At 37.1% G+C, this 24,246-nt stretch overlaps 1 protein-coding gene across 3 annotated transcripts in view; it reads right to left on the bottom strand.

Annotated features, from left to right (window-relative positions):
* The window catches only part of NARF (nuclear prelamin A recognition factor), a 71,186-nt gene that overhangs the window by 8,772 nt on the left and 38,168 nt on the right, over positions 1–24,246 (bottom strand). For all 3 annotated transcript variants that reach the window (XM_074265015.1, XM_074265017.1, XM_074265016.1), the window contains one exon: positions 17,828–17,891. In XM_074265015.1, coding sequence (XP_074121116.1) covers positions 17,828–17,891 — 64 coding nt within the window. The remainder of the gene's footprint in view (positions 1–17,827; positions 17,892–24,246) is intronic.

Raw genomic sequence — 24,246 nt, 5'->3', positions numbered from 1 at the left:
CAAAGAATACAACAGACACCCATGTGTCTAGCATAGGAGAATCAATAGTACAATAGGAGCTGAAATTAGTGCTACCCCTTTGAGATGGAAATCTGAAGGTAAAACAGGAGTTTTTACTCCTTTTGTAGTAAAAAAAAAAAATCCCCATCAATCTATGGGGAGGAGACATCTTAAAACAGTAAGGATTACAATTGAGTACTTTGGCTTTTTAGGCAGAGCTGCTATTGAAGGTCTGCCTGTACTCTCAACTGTTCCCATTCAATGCAAAACTGATACACCAGTGTGGGTAGAACAGTGGCCCTTAACAAGTGAAAAAATTCAGGCCTCATAAGATATAGTACTGGGAGCAATTTGACCAAGGACACTCACAACCTTCTCTAAGTCCTTGGAATTCCCCTTTATTTGTTGTAAAAGAAAATGGAGGATACTGACTGATTTGAGAAAAGTAAATGAACAGGTGGAAATTATGAGAACTCTTCAGCCTGGACTTACATCTCCTACTCAATTGTGAAGAGATTGGCTTCTTTGGGTTATAGACATTAAGAATTGTTTCTATTCTATCCCTCTAGATAAGGAGAATATGAAAAGATTTGCCTTTTCAGCATCCAGCGTTAATTTAGCTGAGCCTTATAAAGAATGAGATCATAAATAATTAGAGGAACATAGAATAGTTTATCTCTCAGACTTGGAGGAGGAGGGAATTTGTGACCAAAGGAGAACTAGAGATCATTATTGATCACAAAATAGAAAATTTTGATTACATCAAATTAAAAAGCTTTTGTACAAACAAAACTAATGCAAACAAGAATAGAAGGGAAGTAACAAATTGGGAAAATATTTTTACAGTTAAAGGTTCTGATAAAGGCCTCATTTCCAAAATATATAGAGAACTAACTCGAATTTATAAGAAATCAAGCCATTCTCCAATTGATAAATGGTCAAAGGATATGAACAGACAATTTTCAGATGATGAAATTAAAACTATTTCCACTCATATGAGAGTATTCCAATCACTATTGATCAGAGAAATGCAAATTAAGACAACTCTGAGATATCATTACACACTTGTCAGATTGGCTAAGATGACAGGAACAAATAATCATGAATGTTGGAGGAGATGTGGGAAACCTGGGACACTGATGCATTGTTGGTGGAGTTGTGAAAGAATCCAACCATTCTGGAGAGCAATTTGGAACTATGCCCAAAAAGTTATCAAAACTGTGGATACCCTTTGATCCAGCAGTCCTACTGCTGGGTTTATATTCCAAAGAAATACTAAAGAAGGGAAAGGTACCTATATGTGCCAAAATGTTTGTGGCAGCTCTTTTTGTAGTGGCTAAAAACTGGAAAATGAATGGGTGTCCATCAATTGGAGAATGGTTGGGTAAATTATGGTATATGACTGTTATAGAATATTATTGCTCTGTAAGAAATGACCAGCAGGATGAATACAAAGAGGCTTGGAGAGACTTACATGAACTGATGCTGAATAAAATGAGCAGAACCAGGAGATCATTATATACTTCAACAACAATGTTGTATGAAGATGTATTCTGATTGAAGTGGATATCTTCAACATAGAGATGATCTAATTCAGTTCCAGTTGATCAATGATGGACAGAATCAGCTACACCCAGAAAAAGAACACTGGGAATTGAGTGTAAACTGTTTGCACTATTGTCTTTCTTCTCAGGTTACTTTTACCTTCTGAATCCATTTCTTACTATGCAACAAGAAATTTGGTTCTGCACACATATATTGTATCTAGGATATACTATAACACATTTAACACGTATGGGATTGCCTGTCATCTAGGGGAGGGAATAGAGAGAAAGAGGGAAAATTCAGAACAGAAGTGAGTATAAGGGATAATGTTGTAAAAAAAATTACCCATGCATATGTATTGTCAAAAAAATTATAATTATAAAATTAATAAAAATTTTTTTTAAATTTAGCTAAGCCTTATAAAAGATATGAATAGACAATTTTGCCAGAGGGAATGAAAAATAGCCCTACTATGTGTCAAATGTAGGTTTACTGCCGCTCTTATTACTGTAAGAAAAGCATTGCCCAAAGTTATGTTATTACATTACTGGGCGTGTGCACCTGAGGAACAAATGTTAGAAGCAGGTCTATAAAAGACCACAGAAACACTAAGGAATTACAAATTGCATATAACTCCAGAAAAAATTCAAAGTCACGCTCCTTTTCAATATTTAGATATGAAGTATATCCTAAGGTGCTTATAGTATAAAAGCTTTCTTTAAGAACAGAGAAATTAAACACCTTATATGACTTATATGACTTTCAGAAATTAATATCCAATGGATGCGTTCAGTGTTAGGCTTAACTACCTATAAATTACAACCATTATATGACATTTTAAGGGGAGACACTACTTTAAACTTGTCATGCCAGCTTACAAAAGAAGCTCAAGAGACTTTGAGAGAAGTTGAATTGGCTTTATCCAATATGCTTGAAAGAGTTACTCAGAAACCCTTGGAAATATCAGTTTTTGCTACAAAAGAAGCATCCACAGCAGTCCTTCATCAAGGAGATAGTATGATAGAGTGAGTGAACCTGCCAGCACAACCAGAACAAAGCCTTACTCCTTACCCTGTTCTTGTGGCTAAAATCTTATTAAAGGCCATTAAGTGAGTAGTACAATTATCTGAAACAAGACCTGACAAGATATACACCTTTTATACCAATGCACGAATTGATGTATGCTGTGAAATGATCCCAGTGTGTCAAATTTTATTGGCCACAACTCCAAATTTTACATACAGATCCCCATTAAATTGGCAATGGATTTTTGAAGAAAAGATTTCTAAGGTTTCTCTTAAAGGGCCAACTGTCTTTACAGATGCATCCAAACATAACATTTGTGCTATATACTCTCATGAATTAACTATAAAGAGAGTAGTCAGAACTCCTTTTCAGTCCACTCAGCAGAATGATTTATATGCAATCATGCTAGCTCTTATTTGTTATCCAGGCGATATAAATATAATATCTGATTCACCCTACTCAGTAGGTGTGGTACAAAGAATTGCCACAGCCCAAATAAAATTTGTAGCTTCTATATATATCAGCTCTTTAAGGAACTTCAAGAGCAAGTGAGAAAGCATCCAGGTAAGATTTATATCTTGCATGTCCACTCTCATAGTGGACTTCCAGGTCCTAATTTTTTAATGGAAATTCAAAGGTAGATTGCCTTCTAACCATGTTAGCTAATACTCCTTTATTTCAGGCAGCCTAAGAATTTCATTATAAATATCATCAGGCTGCTCGAGAATTATGTTTGCAATTTGGGATAACAAAAAAGGAAGCTAGGAGCATAGTAAAAGCCTGTACAGCTTGCCTTCTTTTCCACACTCCTACATTCCTTCTAGAGAAAAACGCTCATGGTATGAGACCCAAGAAATTTGGCAAATGGATGTGACCCATTATAAATCTTTTGGTTGTCTGTCTTTTATCCATGTTGTAATAGACACTTTTTCAGGATTTACTTTTGCAATATCAGCAGCAAAAGAGATCATCTGAGTAGTCACTGAATTCCTTACACAAGCTCTTGCAATTATGGATGTGCCACAAGCAATAAAAACAGATAATGGACCTGCATATACTTCTAAACATTTTGCATACTTTGGTGTACAATATCAGATTTTACACACTACTGGCATACTTTTTAATCCTCAAGGACAGGCAACAATAGAGAGGAGAAACAGAGATATCAAGATACTTCTCCAAAAACAAAAGAAAGGGGGAGACATAGGTAACTCTAGAGATTTTTTAAATTTAGCTTTTTATACTATTAATTTTTTGATAAAGATGCACTGGCTCCAGCAGACAGGTTTTTTAACTTGCCAGAAGGGCAGTGTCCAATGTGAGAACCTCCAAGATCCTGGAAATTTAGATAATCACCAGGTGATGTGGAGAGATCCAGAAAGTGGTGAATGGAAGGGACCAGATAGGTTAATTGCTTGGGGGAGAGGGTTTGCTTGAATCTCTATAGATGGAGAAGGAATCAGATGGGTCTCAACAAGCCGTGTTCACTTTGTCTATCAGAGAGATGGAAAAAGAGAAGACTCTTGAAATGAAGAAGACCCAAGAAACATCGGATGGTTCCATCTCTGACTACGTGTGCCACTGAAAGAACATAGCTGTTAATCCAATGTGTATGGCAATTGACTCATGAACATCAAAAATTGTTGATGAGACAGTTGCAGGACTTTTAAACCAGTAGGATTCATTGGATTCCCTAAGTCACATTGAGACTTTTGCAGGGATTTCAAAACCTGCAGGAATCACTGAATTTCCTGAAACATATTGTCTAATGGACAATAGAATGGTTTTGGGCTATCTTTTGGCTACTGAAGGAGGTGTATGTGTTAATGTTATTTATATATCCTTTTTCTAAGACTTATGGACATGAATAATTCCTCATGTTGATTCATATTGTTTGTTGCATCACTACTAGCCTGTGTTATATTACTCTGTGGTTGTGTAATGTCTTCCATGCTGATGGATTTATGAACATTTGTTTCAATTAAAACCCTTCAGCCCAGAGGAAACCTGCTAACAAGACCTGATTTGACTCCCTATTTCGCTTTGGTGTTCTCATGTCCATTCCTGAGAAGTCAAGGAGGGAATGGCCACCTGTGTTCTAAAACAAAAAAAGAAGAAGATGTAAAAGACTGCAGATAGTGGGAAATATATATTTGAAACAAGCACAGCAGGGTGCTTATAGTTAAGCATTTATTCAGTATGATTGATGACATAATGGTTCTCTAGTTCACATATACTTAGTGTGATGTAATGATGTAATCACTCTAGTTAGCATTTGCATGGGCTATGGTGATATAATCGTTCTACAGTTGGCACATGCTCAATGTGCTGTAGTGATATAATCGTACTAAGATGTAGCGAGCTGTCGTCTCTAGAAGCTGCCGGATTGCTCTCTGGGAAGAGATCTGCTGTGTCTTCTACTCAAATCTCTCCGACAGATTCTTCTTCCTGTAGTGAACCGTTGTCTCCAGGTAGTTGCTGTTAACTCTTGTCCAGAGAAGTGACTTCCCTTCCTGCAGAGAGCCGACTTCCCTTCCTGCAGAGAGCTGCGTCAAGCAAGATGTAATTCAGAGTCTTTTTTTATCTCTGGGAGTCCTCTCTTTTATTCTTCCCTTCCTGCATAGAGCCCCGTCAAGCCTGATGCAATGCAGAGTCTTCTTATTGAATCTCCTCCAGCTCTTATCCTTCTCCAGGCAGACTCACTTTCCAGGCCCACTGTTCTCTCTCTTATTCTCCCAGAGAATGGGCGTGGGATAATGCAAGGGCTTCTGGGAAGAACCACCTCAGCCAATGAGCCTGCTCCTTCCATCAAGTCAACCTGAGTTCTCACCTTGTAATTGTCCAACCTGAATTCTCACCTTGTCACTATCCAGACAACCCGAGTTCTCACTTAGTAATCCTAACACTAAGATATTTAAGGGCTGAGGGGACTTGAAATAAAGAAGACTCTGGACTCCATCTTTGACCATCCTTGTGATGGCTCTCCTGCCTTCATCACTCCTCCACCTAAGATCAAGGCTCGTCCAGAGATCCTCCGAAAGCCAGTCTGGATAATACAGGAGATCTCAACCTTGCACTCTCAGAACTAAATAAATCAAACCACAAAATAAATAAGAAACAAGTTAAAGAGAATACTAGAAAAGTTTAGTGTGATAGATCTTTGGAAAAAATTGAATGGAGACAGAAAGGAGTATATGTTAGTTTCAGCAGTTCCTGGAACCTATACAAAAATTGACCTCTAAATCACATACAGAAAGGCAGATTTTTTCAGATCATGATGCATGAAAATTACATTCAAAAAAAAAGCCAGGGGAAAATAGACCAAAAAAGTAATTGGAAACTAAATAATCTCATCTTAAAGAATGACACAATTAATAATTTCATTCAAGAGAATGACAATAATGAGACAACATACCAAAATTTGTGGGATGCAGCCAAAGTGGTAAAAAAGGGGAAATTTTATATCTCTAGAGGCTTGCTTGCATAAAATAGAGAAAGAGAAGATCAATGAATTGGGCTTAAAACTAAAAAAGCTAGAAAAAAAGCAAATTTAAAAATCCAAATCAAACACTAAACTTGAAATTGTAAAAATAAAAGGAGAGATTAATAAAATTGAAAATTAAAAAAAAAAACCTTAATAAATAAAATTAAGAGTTGGTTTTATGGAAAAAAATCAACAAAATAGATAAATCTTTGGTAAATTTGATTAGAAAAAGGAAAGAGTAAAATCAAATTTTTAAGTCTTAAAAATGAAAAGGGAGAACTTTCCACTAATGAAGAGGAAATTAGAGCAATAATCAGGAGTTACTTTGCCCAACTTTATGTCAACAAATTTGATAACCTAAGTGAATTGGAGGAATATCTACAAAAATATAGGTTGCCCAGATTAACAGAGGAGGAAGTAAATTGTTTAAATAGTTCCATTTTAGAAAAAGAAATAGAACAAGTTATCAATCAACTCCCTAAGAAAAAATTCCCAGGACCAGATGGATTTACATGTGAATTCTACCAAACATTTAAAGAAGAATTAATTCCAATACTATATAAACTATGTGAAAAAATAGGGAATAAAGGAATCCTACCAAATACCTTTTATGACACAGACATGGTACTGATACCTAAACCAGATAGTACAAAAATAAAGAAAGAAAATTATAGACCAAACTCCCTAATGAATATTGATGCAAAAATCTTAAATAAAATATTAGCAAAGAGATTACAGAAAATCACCCCCAGGATAATACACCATGACTAAGTAGGACTTAAACCAGGAATGTAGGGCTGGTTTCAATATTGTCGGGAGCCAAGGGCTTCAGCCCAGGTGTCTCTCCCCCCTAAGTGGGCCTGCCCAGGTGTCTCTCCCCCCTAAGTGGGCCTTACCCTCAGACAAATTGTTCTGAGAATCGGCCGACCACAGGTGGGCATTACCCTCAGACAAATAGTTTCGAGAATCGGCCGACCATAGAATATCCCAGCATTGTATATTGCTCCTGTTCATTGAACCAGCCATTCCCATGTTCCTTTCCCAGACCCAACCCTACTTCTCTTTCTCATGCTTTTTGCTATATAGGTTGTATCCCAAGAGCAATAAACTGAGACCTTGACAAGAATCTGCTTGGTCTCGCTCTTCTTTCTCGCCCGTTTCTCTTTCAGGCTGGGTCCCCCTCGACTCCCCGAATAACTGAGTCCCACTGGACCGGGACAGGTGGTGCCCAACGTGGGGTTTGAGGTATGGACCCTTGCCAGACGGACCCCTCCCAGAGAAGTCTTCACGACCCCCATTAGAAGAAGGACCACTTTCATCGCTCATGAGAGTTCCAGTCCTTGGTAAGTTTTGAATAGTCCGTCTCATAGAAATGGGCCATAAGTTATTTAAAGTGCAGGTTTTTATAAAGGACCTTAAAGCATCCCTCAGAGAAAGAGGAGTTAGAGTAAAGAAAAAAGATTTAGTATGTTATCTAAAGAGCAGGTTTTTATAAAGGACCTTAAAGCATCCCTCAGAGAAAGAGGGGTTAGAGTAAAGAAAAAAGATTTAGTTAGATTCTTTCTTTTTAGCTTTCCACTTTAACTTTCTTCCTTGCAAAATTCGCTTAAAAAGACCATCCTCCTCCCGGCTTCAAGCCCAGCAGCCGCTCCCCCTTCGCTGACTTACAAAAAGGGCCCCCTTAGCAAATCAAAAAACCTGAAATTGGCCTTTTTACCTCTGCTGGAACTCTGCCTGGACTTTCTCTGGGACTTATCAGGTTTTCAATTACACTTGGCTAATCATTAATGAAGCTGGAGATGTTGCTAACTCCTTCTCTACAATTTCTGCCACAATCCTATGGCTATCCCTAGGGGATTTTTAAAAATTGTCATTGACCTAAAAGATTGTTTTTTCTCCATCCCTCTTCACCCCAATGATTGCAAACGCTTTGCTTTTAGCCTCCCCATAGTTAATTGTGTGGGGCCCTCCCCGCATCTCTCTCAAATTTGCCAACTGCTTGCCTTTGCCCTCTAGACCCGGGGTCTCTTAATCTCTCCCGAAAAGGTTCAAACCCAACCTCCTCAGCTGTTCTTAGGTTTTGAGTTACTCTCTAACAAAGTCCTTTCCCAAAAACTCCAATTGCGGACAGACCGCCTGCACACCCTTAATGATTTTCAGAAACTCCTCGGTGATATCAATTGGCTCAGACCCTACTTGAAACCTACAACGGGGGAATTAAAACCTCTTTTTGACATCTTAAGAGGAGACCCCGATCGCTCCTCCCCGTGCTCACTCACCACTGAGGCGCAAAAATCCCTGATTACAGTAGAACGCGCCATCTGCGAACAGCACATAGGATATTATGCCCCCAATCAACCTTTTTGGCTCCTTATATTTCCTACTCCCTTTGTCCCCCACAGGCTTGCTTTGGCAACAAAATCCTCTATTTTGGGTCCTTTTACCCGCATCCCCCTCCAAAATTCTACCCACATATCCTCACCTGGTTGCTATCCTCCTACGCCTCGGCAGAGGGGCTGCCTTGAAGCTCTTTGGTAGAGACTCTGACCATATAGTTTCCCCCTACACTACTTCCCAAATACAATGGCTTGTTCAGAATGATGATGATTGGGCCATTAGCTCCATTTCTTTTCAGGGAACCATTGACATTTACTTGCCTCTCAATATGTTTGCAGCAGTAGCTTACATGAAAACCTTAAAGTATATTGCAAGAAAGAAAACTGTGATGAGCCATTATATGGGTTTTTTAACACTGCTTAGATCTCTAAAATTGTCTATGAGCCTAATCAAATTACTGCCCCTCTTTTCTTTGCTTATATGTTGTAAACCTCCTTATAAAGTTGGTTTCCAGTCACATTAATAATAATTAAGTGTTGTTTTGATGTAAAGATATTGAGTATGATTTTTATTTTAATTTGTCTTAATTTAGGATATAATCTAAGTCTTTTTTAGAAAAAAGTTTGTTTTTAATTACCACTATGCTAAAAGTACATGCAATTTTTTTGGAGGTCATTTATATGCTGGGGTGGGGTGGGGGAACCAGACTAGTTAACCCTAACTTTTTTTTTGAATTGTCAGGTAGTAAAGCTGCCAAATAGGTTTCTTTACCCAAAAAAAAAAATCAATCATCTACCTGAAAAAGTTTAGCAATGCTGCATACAATTGAACAAATGAAACCTTTTAGCTTCTTAGCAGTTTTACTACTAGAATCCATGTTACAATATACTTATTCTCTTATACTTGGGGTCCTCTATGGTAGACAGATATCTTTTTTGTTCATATTAACATATTAACAGCATTTTAAACTGGCTTGTCACTATACTACATTTTGTGATATAACCACTGCTTTCAGAGTAACTTTTCAGTTATTTTGAAGCAGGTTAATAACCATTTGTATTTGCACCTGTGTCTTACATATTAATTATGGCATGCTTGGCAAATGAGGGATTTTTTTTTTTAATTACCTGTGAAGTTTTTTGAAAGCCAGTCAAACAAAATGACTTCCCAAATTGTGCTCTTACATATTGCTACTTCCAGTGTTCCTTTTAAATCAAACTTTTCGATTTTATAGCAAATTGCTGTAAGAATGTAGCTTGCTTACCTTTTATTGTACTTGAATTTTAATCATGGTTTTAAACATTGTAATTAAACAGACCATTTCATTAGATTCCGCAGAATTTGTCATTCCTTTGAAGAGCACAAGGAATTCCCACTTTGAGTTTTAAAATTAATATAACTTGTTTATTTGAAGTAGAAGAAATAGTTCAGTATTAATATTACAGAGATGAGAGGTTTCAAAAAAAGTTTAAGTTTAGATTTGCACAGATGGTAACAGCACCTTTTAACTCAAAAAAATGGGGAAATATCTTTAACATTAATCATCAGATCTAATGGACATTTGCATAGCAACTGGATAAAGTGTAGAAATTTGTGCCTTTCAGTATACAGATTCTTTGTTGGTGGTCATATGAATAAGCCAGGCCACTTGAATTCCTGAGAGCACGTTTAATTTTTGCGGAGTTCCAAATGTATCTTTAAAAACTTTTAATGTGCAATTAATTTCTAAAATCAAATAAGTAAAATGTCTGCTATTGAGGGGAATAGACATATAAGGAACTTTATATTGGACTGTTATATTTTTAATGTTCAATTTTTGTTATTGCTAAGTAATTAAATTTCATCCTAATGTTATATCCATGTTGTCCCTTGCATCACAGGCCGCATTGACATAGTCCTCTGAGTAATACATCATGGTCAAGTTTCCCACTTCAAAACAAACTTTACCTCTGCACAGCTGGTTGAGCTTGCTGCCATCATTAGAGTTTTTGAATTGTTAGAAGATCCTTTCAATTTATATACTGACAGTGCCTATGTGGCACACTCTGTCCCCCTTCTGGAGACAGTACCTTATATTCGCCCTTCAACCAATGCTTCCCCCTTGGTTGCTGAACTTCAGCACTTAATCCTTGCCCGCACTGAACCTTTTTTTGTAGGTCACGTTCGTGCCCATTCTGGCCTCCCTGGGCCATTGGCAGAGGGCAATGACAAGGTGGATCAGGCCACTCAACTTGTGGCTGCCGCCCTCTCAGTCACCCCGCTTACTGCCGCAAAGCAGGCCCATGCCTTACTTAATGCCCATACTCTCAGACTGCAATATTCCATCACTCGCGAACAGGCATGGCAGATTGTCCAACAATGCAAGGGCTGCTTAACTCTCCTGCCTGAACCTCACTTGGGAGTGAACCCCCGTGGGTTAACGTCCCTGATGTCACCCACTACCCATCCTTTGGCAAATTAAAATATATTCATGTTTCCATAGACACCTTTAGTAGCTTCATTTTTGCATCTCTACAAACAGGGGAAGCCTCCAAACATGTGATCTGTCATATTCTTGCCTCTTTAGCTGTTGTCCCAAAATCCAAAATTCTTAAAACTGACAATGGTCTAGGCTACACTAGCTCCACCTTTAAACAGTTCTGTGCTCAGATGGAAATCAAACACATTACCGGCATACCTTATAACCCCCAGGGTCAAGGAATTGTTGAAAGAGCTCATCAAACTTTAAAAAATATGATCTTAAAATTATAATCAGGGGGAGAAGTATTATATCCTAAAGCAGGTAATTTTAAAGCCCTTTTAAATCATGCAATGTTTGTGTTGAATTTTCTTACTTATGATATTGAGGGCAAATCTGCCACTGATCGCCTTTGGCATTCATCTACAGCCAATACTCATGCACAGGCTATGTGGAGAGACCCTTTGTCCAACAGATGGCAGAGTGTTGACCTGGTCCTTATCTGGGGCAAAGGACATGCCTGCATTTATGATTCACAGGCACAAAATGCCAAATGGCTCCCAGAGCTTCTGATAAAACTTTACAACCCACCCAGGGATCCCCCTGAGAAGATTTCTAACTGTGCTTTCTTTCAGAAAACAACATGAAGTCACCTCCCACACCCTCTCACAGTGGAGCCTTTCGTCCAACCCTCCCGAGGGACCCCCCTCCTCTGCCACACTCATTCTTTCCCTAGTTAATGCCTTTGTTCAAGCCATTCGCAAGCTTAATACTACTCCCGTGGAAGATTGCTGGGTTTGTTACTCCTCCTCCCCCCCTTTCTATGAAGGCATTGCCCATTTTGGAAATCTTACATTTACTAACAATCCATCCCTTTTACGCTGGGGAATTGAGAATAAGCAGGGTCTCACCCTTAGTAAAATCTCTGGCCTGGGGCTGTGTCTTTTGGAACCCAATATGCTGCCTTCCTTACAGCTAGAAGGGGTATGTAACCAGACTGTCACGATTACTACATCTCCCACGTACGTGGCTGCCCCTAACAACTCATACCTCCCTTGCTCCTCGGGTCTGACCACCTTCATGGTTACAACCTCCTTCATTCATAACAAAGACTATTGTGTGGTAGTCTCTCTCTTCCCCCACCTGACAATTCATTACCCAGACGACTTCCTAAGATTCTGGGAACGAGGGACCCACCCACGGGTTCAGGAAAAAAGAGAATCTTTGACAGTTCTCACCCTAGCCATCCTTATAGGCCTGGGGTCAGTGGGCGCAGGAACAGGAATTGCCTCCTTAGTTACTTCCAACATGCAGTGTGCCCAGCTCAGTGCAGCTATTGACAAAGATCTTCAGGAACTGCAGTCAGGCCTCAAGCACCTTAAAGACTCTGTCGCCTCCCTGGCTGAAGTGGTCCTGCAGAATAGGAGAGGCTTAGACCTCCTCTTTTTGCAACAGGGTGGCCTTTGTGCTGCATTAAAAGAGGAATGTTGCTTCTATACTGACAAGCTTGGCCTAGTAGAAGATAGTCTAAAAAGGGTCAAAGAAAGCCTAGAAAAAAGAAAGAGAGAAAGAGAGCAGAACGAATCCTGGTATCAAAATTGGTTCTCTACATCCCCCTGGCTTACCACCCTACTCCCCAGTCTTTTAGGGCCCTTTGTAGGTGTTTTGCTGCTTCTCTCCTTTGGCCCCTGGGCCTTCAACAAGCTAACTACTTTCACCAAGTCACAGGTCGATTCTGCCCTACAAAAACTCATCGCAGTTCTTTATCACCAGCTCAGCGCCAATGGATCCTATGATGACCCCCCTTCTACCATCGCCCACAAGAGCCTTCGATTCTTCACCCTCACCACGGAAATCGAGTCCCCATGGTACTTAAGGGTGTGGCGGTACCTCCCGGAACACAGCCTTAATTGCAATAATGTGGGCTATTGCTGTGAAAGTGAGCCAATGCCGGGATTATTGTGGCCCCGTGGCTCGGATAATCATACCTTTTATGGCTGCAGTGGTACCCAATGACGGGATTATTGTGAGTCTGCTCCCAGAGGGGGCCCTGCCCTTTTTGGCTATTTAAGGTACCGAGCATGGAGGCAGGCCACATAGCCTAAGACAGGCCTTTCACCAGCCCTTGTGTTATACAATCTTTTGCTTCTAAAGAGAAAAGGGGGAGATGTCGGGAGCCAAAGGCTTCAGCCCAGGTGTCTCTCCCCCCTAAGTGGGCCTTACCCTCAGACAAATTGTTCTGAGAATCGGCCGACCACAGGTGGGCATTACCCTCAGACAAATAGTTTCGAGAATCGGCCGACCATAGAATATCCCAGCATTGTATATTGCTCCTGTTCATTGAACCAGCCATTCCCATGTTCCTTTCCCAGACCCAACCCTACTTCTCTTTCTCATGCTTTTTGCTATATAGGTTGTATCCCAAGAGCAATAAACTGAGACCTTGACAAGAATTTGCTTGGTCTCGCTCTTCTTTCTCGCCCATTTCTCTTTCAGGCTGGGTCCCCCTCGACTTCCTGAATAACTGAGTCCCACTGGACCAGGACACAATATTAGGAAAACTATTAGCATAATTTACTAAATCAATAACCAAATTAACAAAAACCATATGATCATCTCAATAGATGCAGAAAAAGCATTTGATAAAATTCAGCATCCATTCCTATTAAAACTGCTAGAGAGCATAGGAATAAATGGACTCTTCCTTAAAATAGACAGTAGCATCTATTTAAAATCATCAATAAGCATCATATGTAATGGGCATAAACTGGAACCATTTTCAATAAGATCAGTAGTAAAACAAGGTTCCCCACTATCACCATTACTATTCAATATTGTATTAGAAATGCTAGCTTCGGCAATAAGAGATGAAAAAGAGATTAAAGGAATTAGAGTGGGTAATGAAGAAACCAAAATTATCACTCTTTGCAGATGATATGATGATATACTTAGAGAAGCCCAGAGAATCAGCTAAAAAGCTATAAAAAATAATCTACAATTTTAGCAAAGTTGCAGGATACAAAATAAATCCACATAAATCCTCAGCATTTTTATAGTTCACTAACAAAATCCAACAGCAAGAGATACAAAGAGAAATTCCATTTAAAAGAATTGTCGATGGTATAAAATATTGGGGAATCTATCCACCAAGGGAAAGTCATCTTTCTTATTACATGAGCTCACTATATGAGCAAAACTACAAAACACTTTCCACACAAATAAAGTGAGATCTAAATAATTGGAAAAATATTAAGTGCTTTTGGGTAGGTCGAGCAAATATAGCAAAGATCACAATACTACCTAAACTAATCTACTTATTTAGTGCTATACCAATCAAACTGCCAAGAAACTATTTTAATGGACTAGAAAAAATAACAACATTCATCTGGAAGAACAAAACGTCAAGAATTTCAAGGGAACAAATGAAAAAAAGTCAAATGAAGGTAGCCTAGCTGTACCATATCTAACACTATATTATAAAGCAGTGGTTATCAAAACCATTTGGTCCTGGCTAAGAAATAGACTAGATGATCAGTGGAATAGGTTCACAGGACAAAATAGTCCATAACTATAGCAATCTAATGTTTGACAAACCCAAGATCACAACTTTTGGAGTAAGAATTCACTATTTGTCAAAAACTGCTGGGAAAACTGGAAATTAGGATGGAAGAAACTAGGCATAGACCCACCCACTCAATACTGTACACCAAAATAAGATCAAAATGAGTTCATGATTTAGGCATAAAGAATAAATAAATTGGAGGAACATAAGATAGTTAACTCTCAGACTTGTAGAGGAGGAAGGAATTTGTGACCAAAGAAGAACTAGAGATCATTATCGATAACAAAATAGGAAAATTTTGATTATATCATGTTAAAAAGCTTTTGTACAAGCAAAACTAATCCATTCTGGAGAGCGATTTAGAATTATGCTCAAAAAGTTATCAAACTGTGCATACCCTTTGATCCAGCACTGGGCTTATATCCCAAAGAGATCTTAAAGAAGAGAAAGGGACCCACATGTGCAAAAATGTTTGTGGAAGTCCTTTTTGTAGTGGCTAGAAACTGGAAACTGAATGGATGCTCATCAATTGGAGAATAGCTGAATAAATTTTGGTATATAAATATTATGGAATATTATTGTTCTATAAGAAATGACCAACAGGATGATTTCAGAGAGGCCTTGAGAGATTTATATGAATTGATGCTAAGTGAAAAGAGCAGAACAATCTCTAGCAATGAGATGATTCAAACCAGTTCCAATTGTGCAGTAATGAAGAGAATCAGCTATATCCATAGAGAGAGAACTAGGGGACCACAACATAGCATTTTCACTATTTCTGTTATTGGTTGCTTGAATTTTTGTTTTCCTTCTCAGGTTTTTTTCTTTCTTTCTAGATTCTATTTTTCTTGTGCAGCAAGATAATTATATAAATACATATACATATATTGGATTTAACATATACTTCAGCATATTTAACTTGTATTGGACTACCTGCTATCTATGAATGGGGATGGGGGAAAGAGGGGAAAATGTGTAATAGAAGATTTTGCAAGGGTCAATGTTGAAAAATTATCCAGAGTATGTTTTGTAAATAAAAAGCTATAATAATAATAATAACAATAATAACAATAATAATAATAATAATAATAATAATAAATTAATTTTAAAAAGAGTTGTAACTCAAACCTTACTATCATTCTTCTAGGGGAAGACTCTCACCTTATTAGTTTTAACTAATCAATATTATTATATTGTGGTAGTGTATTCTAAATCTTCCTTTATTTATAGGAATGATACTCAATCTCCCTACCACAAATAATTATGAAACCTAAAGAAGCACAGACTTGTAGAAGTATAGGGAACCTAAGAATTCAATGTTTTTCTTTTACATATAGGGTCCAGATAGGTTAAAAAAAAATAATAAAAATAAAACAGGTCTAGGTTGTATAGATAGTTATAACAAGGATAAAACTAGAGACCTCAGCTCTTTCCACTATTCTCAAGTTCCATACCATATCCTTTACAAAAGCAAAGCAGAAGAACATATCAGGTTCTTTGAAAATACTTTTAGTTTTCCCAATATTAAGTATTCATAATTGCTTAACTCTAAAAGTGAAAAAACACAGTTGTAGCTTGCTATTCTTTTTCTCAATTCAGTTTTTCTCATTGACTTCCAGGCAAATAAAGAAGAAAAGTCTCATCACTGAATTTTCTATTCTGACCTTATACCACATGAAAGTATTGCTTCCTTTATTGTTTTTTTTTTTTTTGGAAGCTGTTTTTGTAGAAAGGGAAACCACATAGCAAAAAAAAAATACCCCAAAAACAAAAAAATAAAAATAAAAACTGAAAGCTTCATAGATGAAAGAACACTGTCAGCTTTTATGTAATTTATAGAATTGAAACTTGCCAAACTATAATCATCTGCATACAATTTAAGAGAACTCAGAAAAAAAAAATGCCATCAATATCTAGGGGCAACGTGATATAACTACTATCTGCCAACGTTGGATCAAAGACTGTGACATGGCAGAAAAGAATTAATCTAAAAGAATCTGTCTCTAATCAAGAGTGAGAAGTGCTCAGGAGAAAAGAAATTCTAGAAATGACAGAGAAAACACCGATTTTCATAAGTGGCACATCATTTCCTGCAATTTCTGAAAACAGACTACTTTTTGTTTTTCTTCATTTTCTGAGTTGGGTAAGAAGTAATAATGTCTAAACTCCTTACTAATCCAAGTGGTGTCCAAAATGAATAACAATGCCATCCCTAATACTATAAGAATGACCTGCCCTGAATTAACTTTAAGTCTCAAAGACTACAAGAGTGAAACTTCTTTTTGTATTCCTGATGTTTCCAGTATGGTCTTCTGCTGCTTAATGGGGGCTCCTCAGATCTATATTTGGCTGAACTAATACAGCTATACCAATAAGTAAGCTGTAGAAGGTCACAGATAGTGGGGGAACTCTGGGTGAGGTATAACACCCTTCAGCCCAGAGGGAACCTGCTAACAATGTCTGGTTTGGCTCTCCATCTCCCCTAAGGGTTCTCAGCCTTCCTGAGAAGTCAGAGGGCAGTGACAACCTGTGTTGTGATCCAAGCAGTGATATCAAGTGGCAAAGAGTGATACTAGGTGGCAAACTACATACAATAACAAGTTGTGTATGTGTTCCCACGTGTGTAGTATATACTTGGTACATGCCAGTGTTGTTTTTGTTACATAAGGGTATGAGGATATAAAAAGGGGAAAGCCCTTGGAATAAACCGACTCATTTTTCCGCCATTCTCAGGAATCCTGCCTTATCACTTCTCCATTAAGATGGTATATTTTAATCACCCTGGTGTGGGGGCTCTAGAAAGCATGGTACATTTTTGTCACCCCAACTTGGGGGCACTAGAAAGCAGGACACAACAGTTAACTATCATTATCTTTCAACTGACCTCATGAAAATTTTATCTTGGTGTTCCAACCTAGTTGCATTCAGATCCAATTTATGATTTTATACTCTGAGAAACTGTTTAGTATCATGCTGAAATCACTAAGGAAACCTTAGGAAATAAACATTTTCCAAATAGGGGAAGGAGTCATGTTAAATAATCCTCTTTCCCTTACCCTGTGTTAATTATTAAATCCTAGGCCTCAATTTAACTTAAACCATCTGTAGTCAATTTATTTCAGTCACTACCTCCTTACTTCTTAAATAAATGTATCTTTAATATGGTCAAATAATAATCAAGATGATGATAAACATAGGCCTTACTATCTTAAGCACTTTATAAATCTAATTTAATTTGATCTTCACAATGATGCTGGTAGATAAGTGCTGTTATTATTCTCATTTTATAGGTAATGCAACTGAGACAAACAGAGTTAGGTGATTTGCCTAGGATCTTAAAGGTAGTGAGTGTCTGTGGTTACTGCTTATAGGACTAGCACCTTATACATTGCACTTCAAAATGAAAGTTACTCACAAAGTATCTACTACAGCTTCTTTCATGAATTCTCTTTTTTGTTCCATAATCTGGATAATTTCACCTGTAGACAAAATGGAAACAGATAATTAAAAATAATAATTGTGATATGCTACAAAAGTGATCACATTTTTTGAAGGCTAAAGTTTGAGATTTCTCCAGAGCATGTTCACTCATTCATACTTTTATCCCCCCTCTCAAAATCAATGAATAAATCTAGCATTTATTAATAAACTTTATGATAGGTTAATAAATATAAAGATAAAAATTAAAGTCTCTGCTCTCAGGGAAATTATATTTTATTGGGAGAAAGATTCATCCATACAATATTCCAAGTAGAGGCAACTCTGAATAGTTTTTGTTTTTGTTTTTCCCTGAGGCTGGGGTTAAGTGACTTGCCCAGGGTCACACAGCTAGGAAGTGTTAAATGTCTGAGATCACATTTGAACTCGGGTCCTCCTGAATTCAGGGCTGGTGCTCTAGCCATTGCGCCACCTAGCTGCCCCTCTCTGAATAGTTTTTCTACAATAAAAAGCTTTTTCTTATAGAGTATGAAGTATGTCACATCACAACTGCAAGTGCAAGACAGTTACATCTAATCAGATTCTAGTTTTATTCCCCCACCCCCCAAAATAGCCATCTATAGGATCAACCATGATGTCATGGTACCCTAGTAGTTGTCTTAATGTATCCAGATCTAGTTTTGAGCTATAGTCCTGAATTATCAGTTCCCTTTGGCACCACACCTCAAAATGGTTGGCCATCATGTATCTCAAAATCAAAGTGTCCAAAACAGAACTGATCATCTTTTATCAGAAATCTATCCCTCTTCTTAATCTCCCTGTTACTGCCAGTTATAAGAGAAATTAGGGTTCTCTCCTCTCCTCTTTTTAACAACATGGGTTAAGCTAGTTTTTTTATTTGTTTTGTTTTGTTTTTGTTTTTGTTTTTTTGCTGAGGCAATTGGGGTTAAATGACTTGCCCAGGGGAACACAGGTATTAAGCAGTTATTAGTGTTAAGTGTCTGAGGCCACATTTGAATTCAAACCCTCCTGACTTCAGGGCTGGTGCTCTATCCACTGCACCACCTAGCTGCCCCTGATTAGGCTAGTTTTTCTCCAAAAATCAGCAAAGCTACTGGCCTACTGGTAGAGCAAGAAGCAAGCTGTGTGACTCTTGAATAACTTCCTGAAGCTTCTCACCACGTTGATATGATCACTGGTCACATAAGGACCTTCAGACTTGGTGGATGTACTGAGACCATATGAAGCTGGGTACCATTTTTTGATGACCAAATGAATGGAAGTGACATCTATCCTTTCTGTTACAGCTAACAACTTCTTTTTGTTAACTGGTGAATTGTCTCTAGTGAGTTTCATTTCACCTGATCACTGAATCTGAACTAATAGAATGCTGGCCCCTAAAGGTTACAGGAAAAAGACAATGACTTTGCTTCTGTCACGTAGATTTGAAAATATAGCAAATTTTGGCTACAGTCAAAGAAAAGAGGCTATTCTTCCATGTGACAGGTCCCAGCCATTTTCCACACAGATGCCTTTAATTGATCTGGTCATAGATTAAAGAGCTATCACCTGACTTTTAAGAGGTCCAATAGGATTCAATAGCATTCTTGAGTTTCAGAATTTCAGCATTCCCCCAAGAAGTAAAGAGGTAGGTACCTTCTGTATCCCAGGCCAGCATAAGCTACGACACAGATCTACTATCTATCTATCTCTATCTATCTATGTATCTATGTATCTATGTATCTATGTATCTATCTATCTATCTATCTATCTATCTACTGCATCTATAAATGAACTTGATGGAACCAATGGAATATAGGAACAAACTAAATCAAACCTACTTCTGCTCCCTATCTTCCATTTCCCAGAACAAGAAAATACAGAGGAGAGTATATTCTCAAGGCAGTGGGGAAAATGTTCATTCTTGCTATATCTTTGAATTAATTACCCCTTAGTAAAAGACAAACCCTTCAGGATAGGCTTAACTCTGGTAGAATAAACCCAAAGTACAGTCAGTATTCTGCATAAATGTTCTTTTTCTGTTCTGGGAAGTTATATCAAAGGATCTCTAATTTTCTTTTTCTCATTTTTTTTAATTATAGCTTTTATTTACCAGAAATATGTATGGATAATTTTACAGCATTGACAATTGCCAAATCTTTTGTTCCAATTTTTCCCCTCCTTCCTCCCACCCCTTCCCCAAGATGGCAGGTTGACCAATACATGTTAAATATGTTAAAGTATAAATTAAATACAATATATGTATACATGTCCAAACAGTTATTTTGCTGTATAAAAAGAATTGGACTTTGAAATAGTGTACAATTAGCCTGTGAAGGAAATAAAAAATGCAAGTGGACAAAAATACAGGGATTGGGAATTCTATGTAGTGGTTCATAGTCATCTCCCAGAGTTCTTTCACTGGGTGTAACTGGTTCAATTCATTACTGCTTTATTGGAATTGATTTGGTTCATCTTATTGTTGAAGATGGCCATGTCCATCAGAATTGATCATCATATAATACTGTTGTTGAAGTATATAATGATCCCTTGGTTCTGCTCATTTCACTCAGCATCAATTCATATAAGTCTCTCCAGGACTTTCTGAAATCATCCTGTGGTCATTTCTTACAGAACAATAACATTCCATAATATTCATATACCACAATTTATTCAGCCAATCAGTTTCCAGTTTCTGACCACTACAAAGAGGGCTGTCACAAACATTCTTGCACATACTGGTCTCTTTTTCTTCTTTAAGATCTCTTTGGGATATAAGTGCAGTAGTAACACTGCTGGGTCAAAGGGTATGCACAGTTTGATAATTTTTTCTCTCTCTCTCATTTTTAACCCTACATCCCCAACTCCCTCCCCCTTCCCCTACTACCCTTCTGTTGCTCTGATGAAATAGTTGTTAGATCTATCTTTCCCTCTTTTCTGGAGATACTTTCCTAAAATTTCCTTCTCATTTTCAATATGTACACCCATACTAGCAAAAGCTTATGGCTATCATAATTTTATTTTATTTATTTTTTATTTTTATTTTTTTTTTAAAATTAATTTTTATAATTATAACTTTTTTTGACAGTACATAAGCATAGGTAATTTTTTTTTACATCATTATCCCTTGTACTCCCTTCTGTTCCAAATTTTTCCCCTCCTTCCCGCCACCCCCTCCCCTAGATGGCAGGCATTCCCATACATATTAAATATCTTATAGTATATCCTAGGTCCAATATATATATGCAGAACTGAATTTTGTTGTTGTTGTTGCAAAGGAAGAATTGGATTCAGAAGGTAAAAATAATCTGGGAAGAAAAACAAAAAAACAAAACAAAAAAAATGCTCATAGTTTACACTCATTTCCCAGTGTTCCTTTTCTGGATGTATCTGATTCTGTCCATCATTGATCAATTGGAATTGGATTAGCTCTTCTCTATGTTGAAGATATCCACTTCCATCAGAATACATCCTCATACAGTATCATTGTTGAAGTGTATAATGATCTCCTAGTTCTGCTCGTTTCACTCAGCATCAGTTGATGTAAGTCTCTCCAAGCCTTTCTGTATTCCTCCTGTTGGTCATTTCTTACAGAACAATAATATTCCATAACATTAATATACCATAATTTACCCAACCATTCTCCAATTGATGGACATCCATTCATTTTCCAGTTTCTAGCCTACAAAAAGGGCTGCCACAAACATCTTTTTCAATAGTTTCTCCTAACTAAACTTTAAAGGTAACTTGATGACCCAAAGATCCAAGACTTTGAGTCAAGAAGTCACTATATGACAGAAACTAGGTAGGTATAGACCAGCACCTCACACTTTATACCAAGATAAAGTCAAAATAAAAACATGATTTAGACATAAAGGGTGATACCAAAAGCAAATTAAAGGAGTGGAAAAGAGAATAATTTACAACCAAACAAGATGATAGCATTACACAATGTATGTAAAAAAGATAATTTTAATTACCTCAAATTAAAAAGGTTTTACATAAACAAAACCAATGCAGCCAAAACTAGAGAGAATTTTTTTTTACAGTAAGTTTCTCTGATAAGGTCCTCATTTCTCAAAGACAGAAAAATGAATCAAATTCATAAGAATACAACCTAAGAGGGGCAGCTAGGTGGCACAGTGGCTAGAGCACCAGCCCTGAATTCAGGAGGACCCGAGTTCAAATCTGGTCTTTGACACTTAACAACTTCCTAGCTGTGTGACGCTGGGCAAGTTACTTAACCCCAGCCTCAGGAAAAAAAAAAATACAACCTAAGTGATAAATGGTCAAAAGATATGAACAGATACTTTTCAGATGAAGAAATCAAAACTACTGATAGTAATATGAAAAATACTCTAAAGCATTACTGATTAGAGACATGCAAATTAAAACAACTCTGAGGCACCTATAAGATTGGCTAATGACAGAAAAGGAAATGACAGTGCAGTGGATATGGAAAAATTGGAACATTAATGCACTACTGATGGAAGTAGGAACTGATCACCTATTCTAGAAAGCAATTCAGCAAAACCAAAATCAAAAACTTGGCTTGGAAGCCAAGGAGATAAAAATAAATAAATAAATAAAGGGAAAGGACTAATATGAACAAAAATAGCTCTTTTTGTGGTGGCAAAAAAAAATTGGAAATTGAAAGCGTGCCCATCAACTGGTGAATGACTGTACAAGTTGGTGCATATGATTATAATAGAATACTATTTTTGCTATGGCTATGGTAAGCAGAATACTTTCAGAAAAACCTGTGAAGATTTACACAAACTGATGCAAAGTAAAAGGAGTAGAACCAGAGGAACAATCTACAGAGTAACAGCAATATTGTACAATGATCAATTGTGAATGACAGCTATTCTCAAAAATACAAAGATCTAAGATAATCCGAAAGAACTCATGATAAAAATATTATCTGCTTCTAGAGGGAGTACCGATGGGCATAAAGTGCAGACTGAAGCATATTTTTAAAAAAATTATTTTAGTACAATTGGGGGTTTTTTTTTGGTTTATTTTCTTTTGTCACACAGTTAACATGGAAATATTTTGTTTGATTTGCACATTTGTAATCTAAATCAAATGGAATTCCTTCTCAAGGAGGAGAGGGAAAGGAGAGAGGGAGAGAATTTGGAACCCAAAATTTTTAAAAATGACTGACTGTTGAACATTTTTTCCTATAATTGGGAAAAATTTAAATGAAGGAAAAAATAAATATGACATTAAAAAAAGCCACCTGGAAATATGGCCTATTATTCTTTATCCAATGGCTTGTTACCTTTTAAAGTTTATTCAAGGGACTTATTTCTACTTCATACAGGCATCACTTGCTGTGGCTTCATTTTTTTAAAAGTTACTTTAACATTTTGTTATTCAATCCTTCTGTGTAAAAGACTAGTTCCCAATTACACACACACACACACACACACACACACACACACACACACACACACACAGGCATGAACACACACAATCCCTCCTTCAGTAGAATATAAATTTGTGGTAATTCTTTCTGCTTCATTTTGTATTGACATTACAGTTGTGACAGAACAAAGCAGGAGCCCAAGACTGATCTACCTAGAATGAATTAAACTTAATGATCAGGATAAAAGCAGAAAGTCCTTAGTTATTTTAATTAATGTAAATCTCTCCTAAGTCACCTCTGATCTACTAGAAAGGACAATTCTTAAAGGTGAAGAATCAAAGAAAGACTGAATGATTTTAGAAAATTTTTGAAAAAGTTAAATGATTACTTACTCTTCTGTTGAGTAGTATAACGTAAATTTTATCTCATTGTAGAATTGTGTCTGTTTTTCAAATATGCCCTAATTATAACTCTGAAACTGCATGTGGTAAGGAAGATTTTTCAGAGTCCTGCCACTAGTCCCTTACAAGTATAAGCATTTCTAAGTAGAAATGTTTAATTAATCAAAATTTATCAAAATTATTTCTAGCAGTTTATGCCTAAAATATAAAGTACATTTTCCCCCACAAGCGCCTTGAGGAAAGTTACTTTCATTTTTGTCTTTGTATCCCTAAAGCCTATTACAAAATGTCTGCTTAATTTTTGTCTTTGTATCCCTAAAGCCTACTACAAAATGTCTGCTTAATTTCTTGATTTTTTGATGAAGCATGTTTCTTGCCTCTTGGCAGAGAAATAATGAAAGTGAGGAATGAAGCATATAAAATTTTTAGACATGATCAATATGTTTATTTATTTTGTTTGACTATACTTGGGTGTTGTGAGGGAAGGCTGTATTTCTTGGTGCTGGGAAGTCAAGGCAATTTCTTAGAAGTGATAATCATGTAAAAAAAGGAAAAAATCAATAAAACACTTTTCTAAGAATAAGAAGAAAACATCCCCTCTCCTCCAATAGGGGCCAGCATGCC

The sequence above is a fragment of the Sminthopsis crassicaudata genome, chromosome 4 (assembly GCF_048593235.1).
Source record: "Sminthopsis crassicaudata isolate SCR6 chromosome 4, ASM4859323v1, whole genome shotgun sequence".
In the NCBI taxonomy this organism is placed as follows: Eukaryota; Metazoa; Chordata; class Mammalia; order Dasyuromorphia; family Dasyuridae; genus Sminthopsis; species Sminthopsis crassicaudata.
Note: the sequence above shows the minus strand (reverse complement) of the source record. Positions and strands in the feature narration are given on the sequence as shown.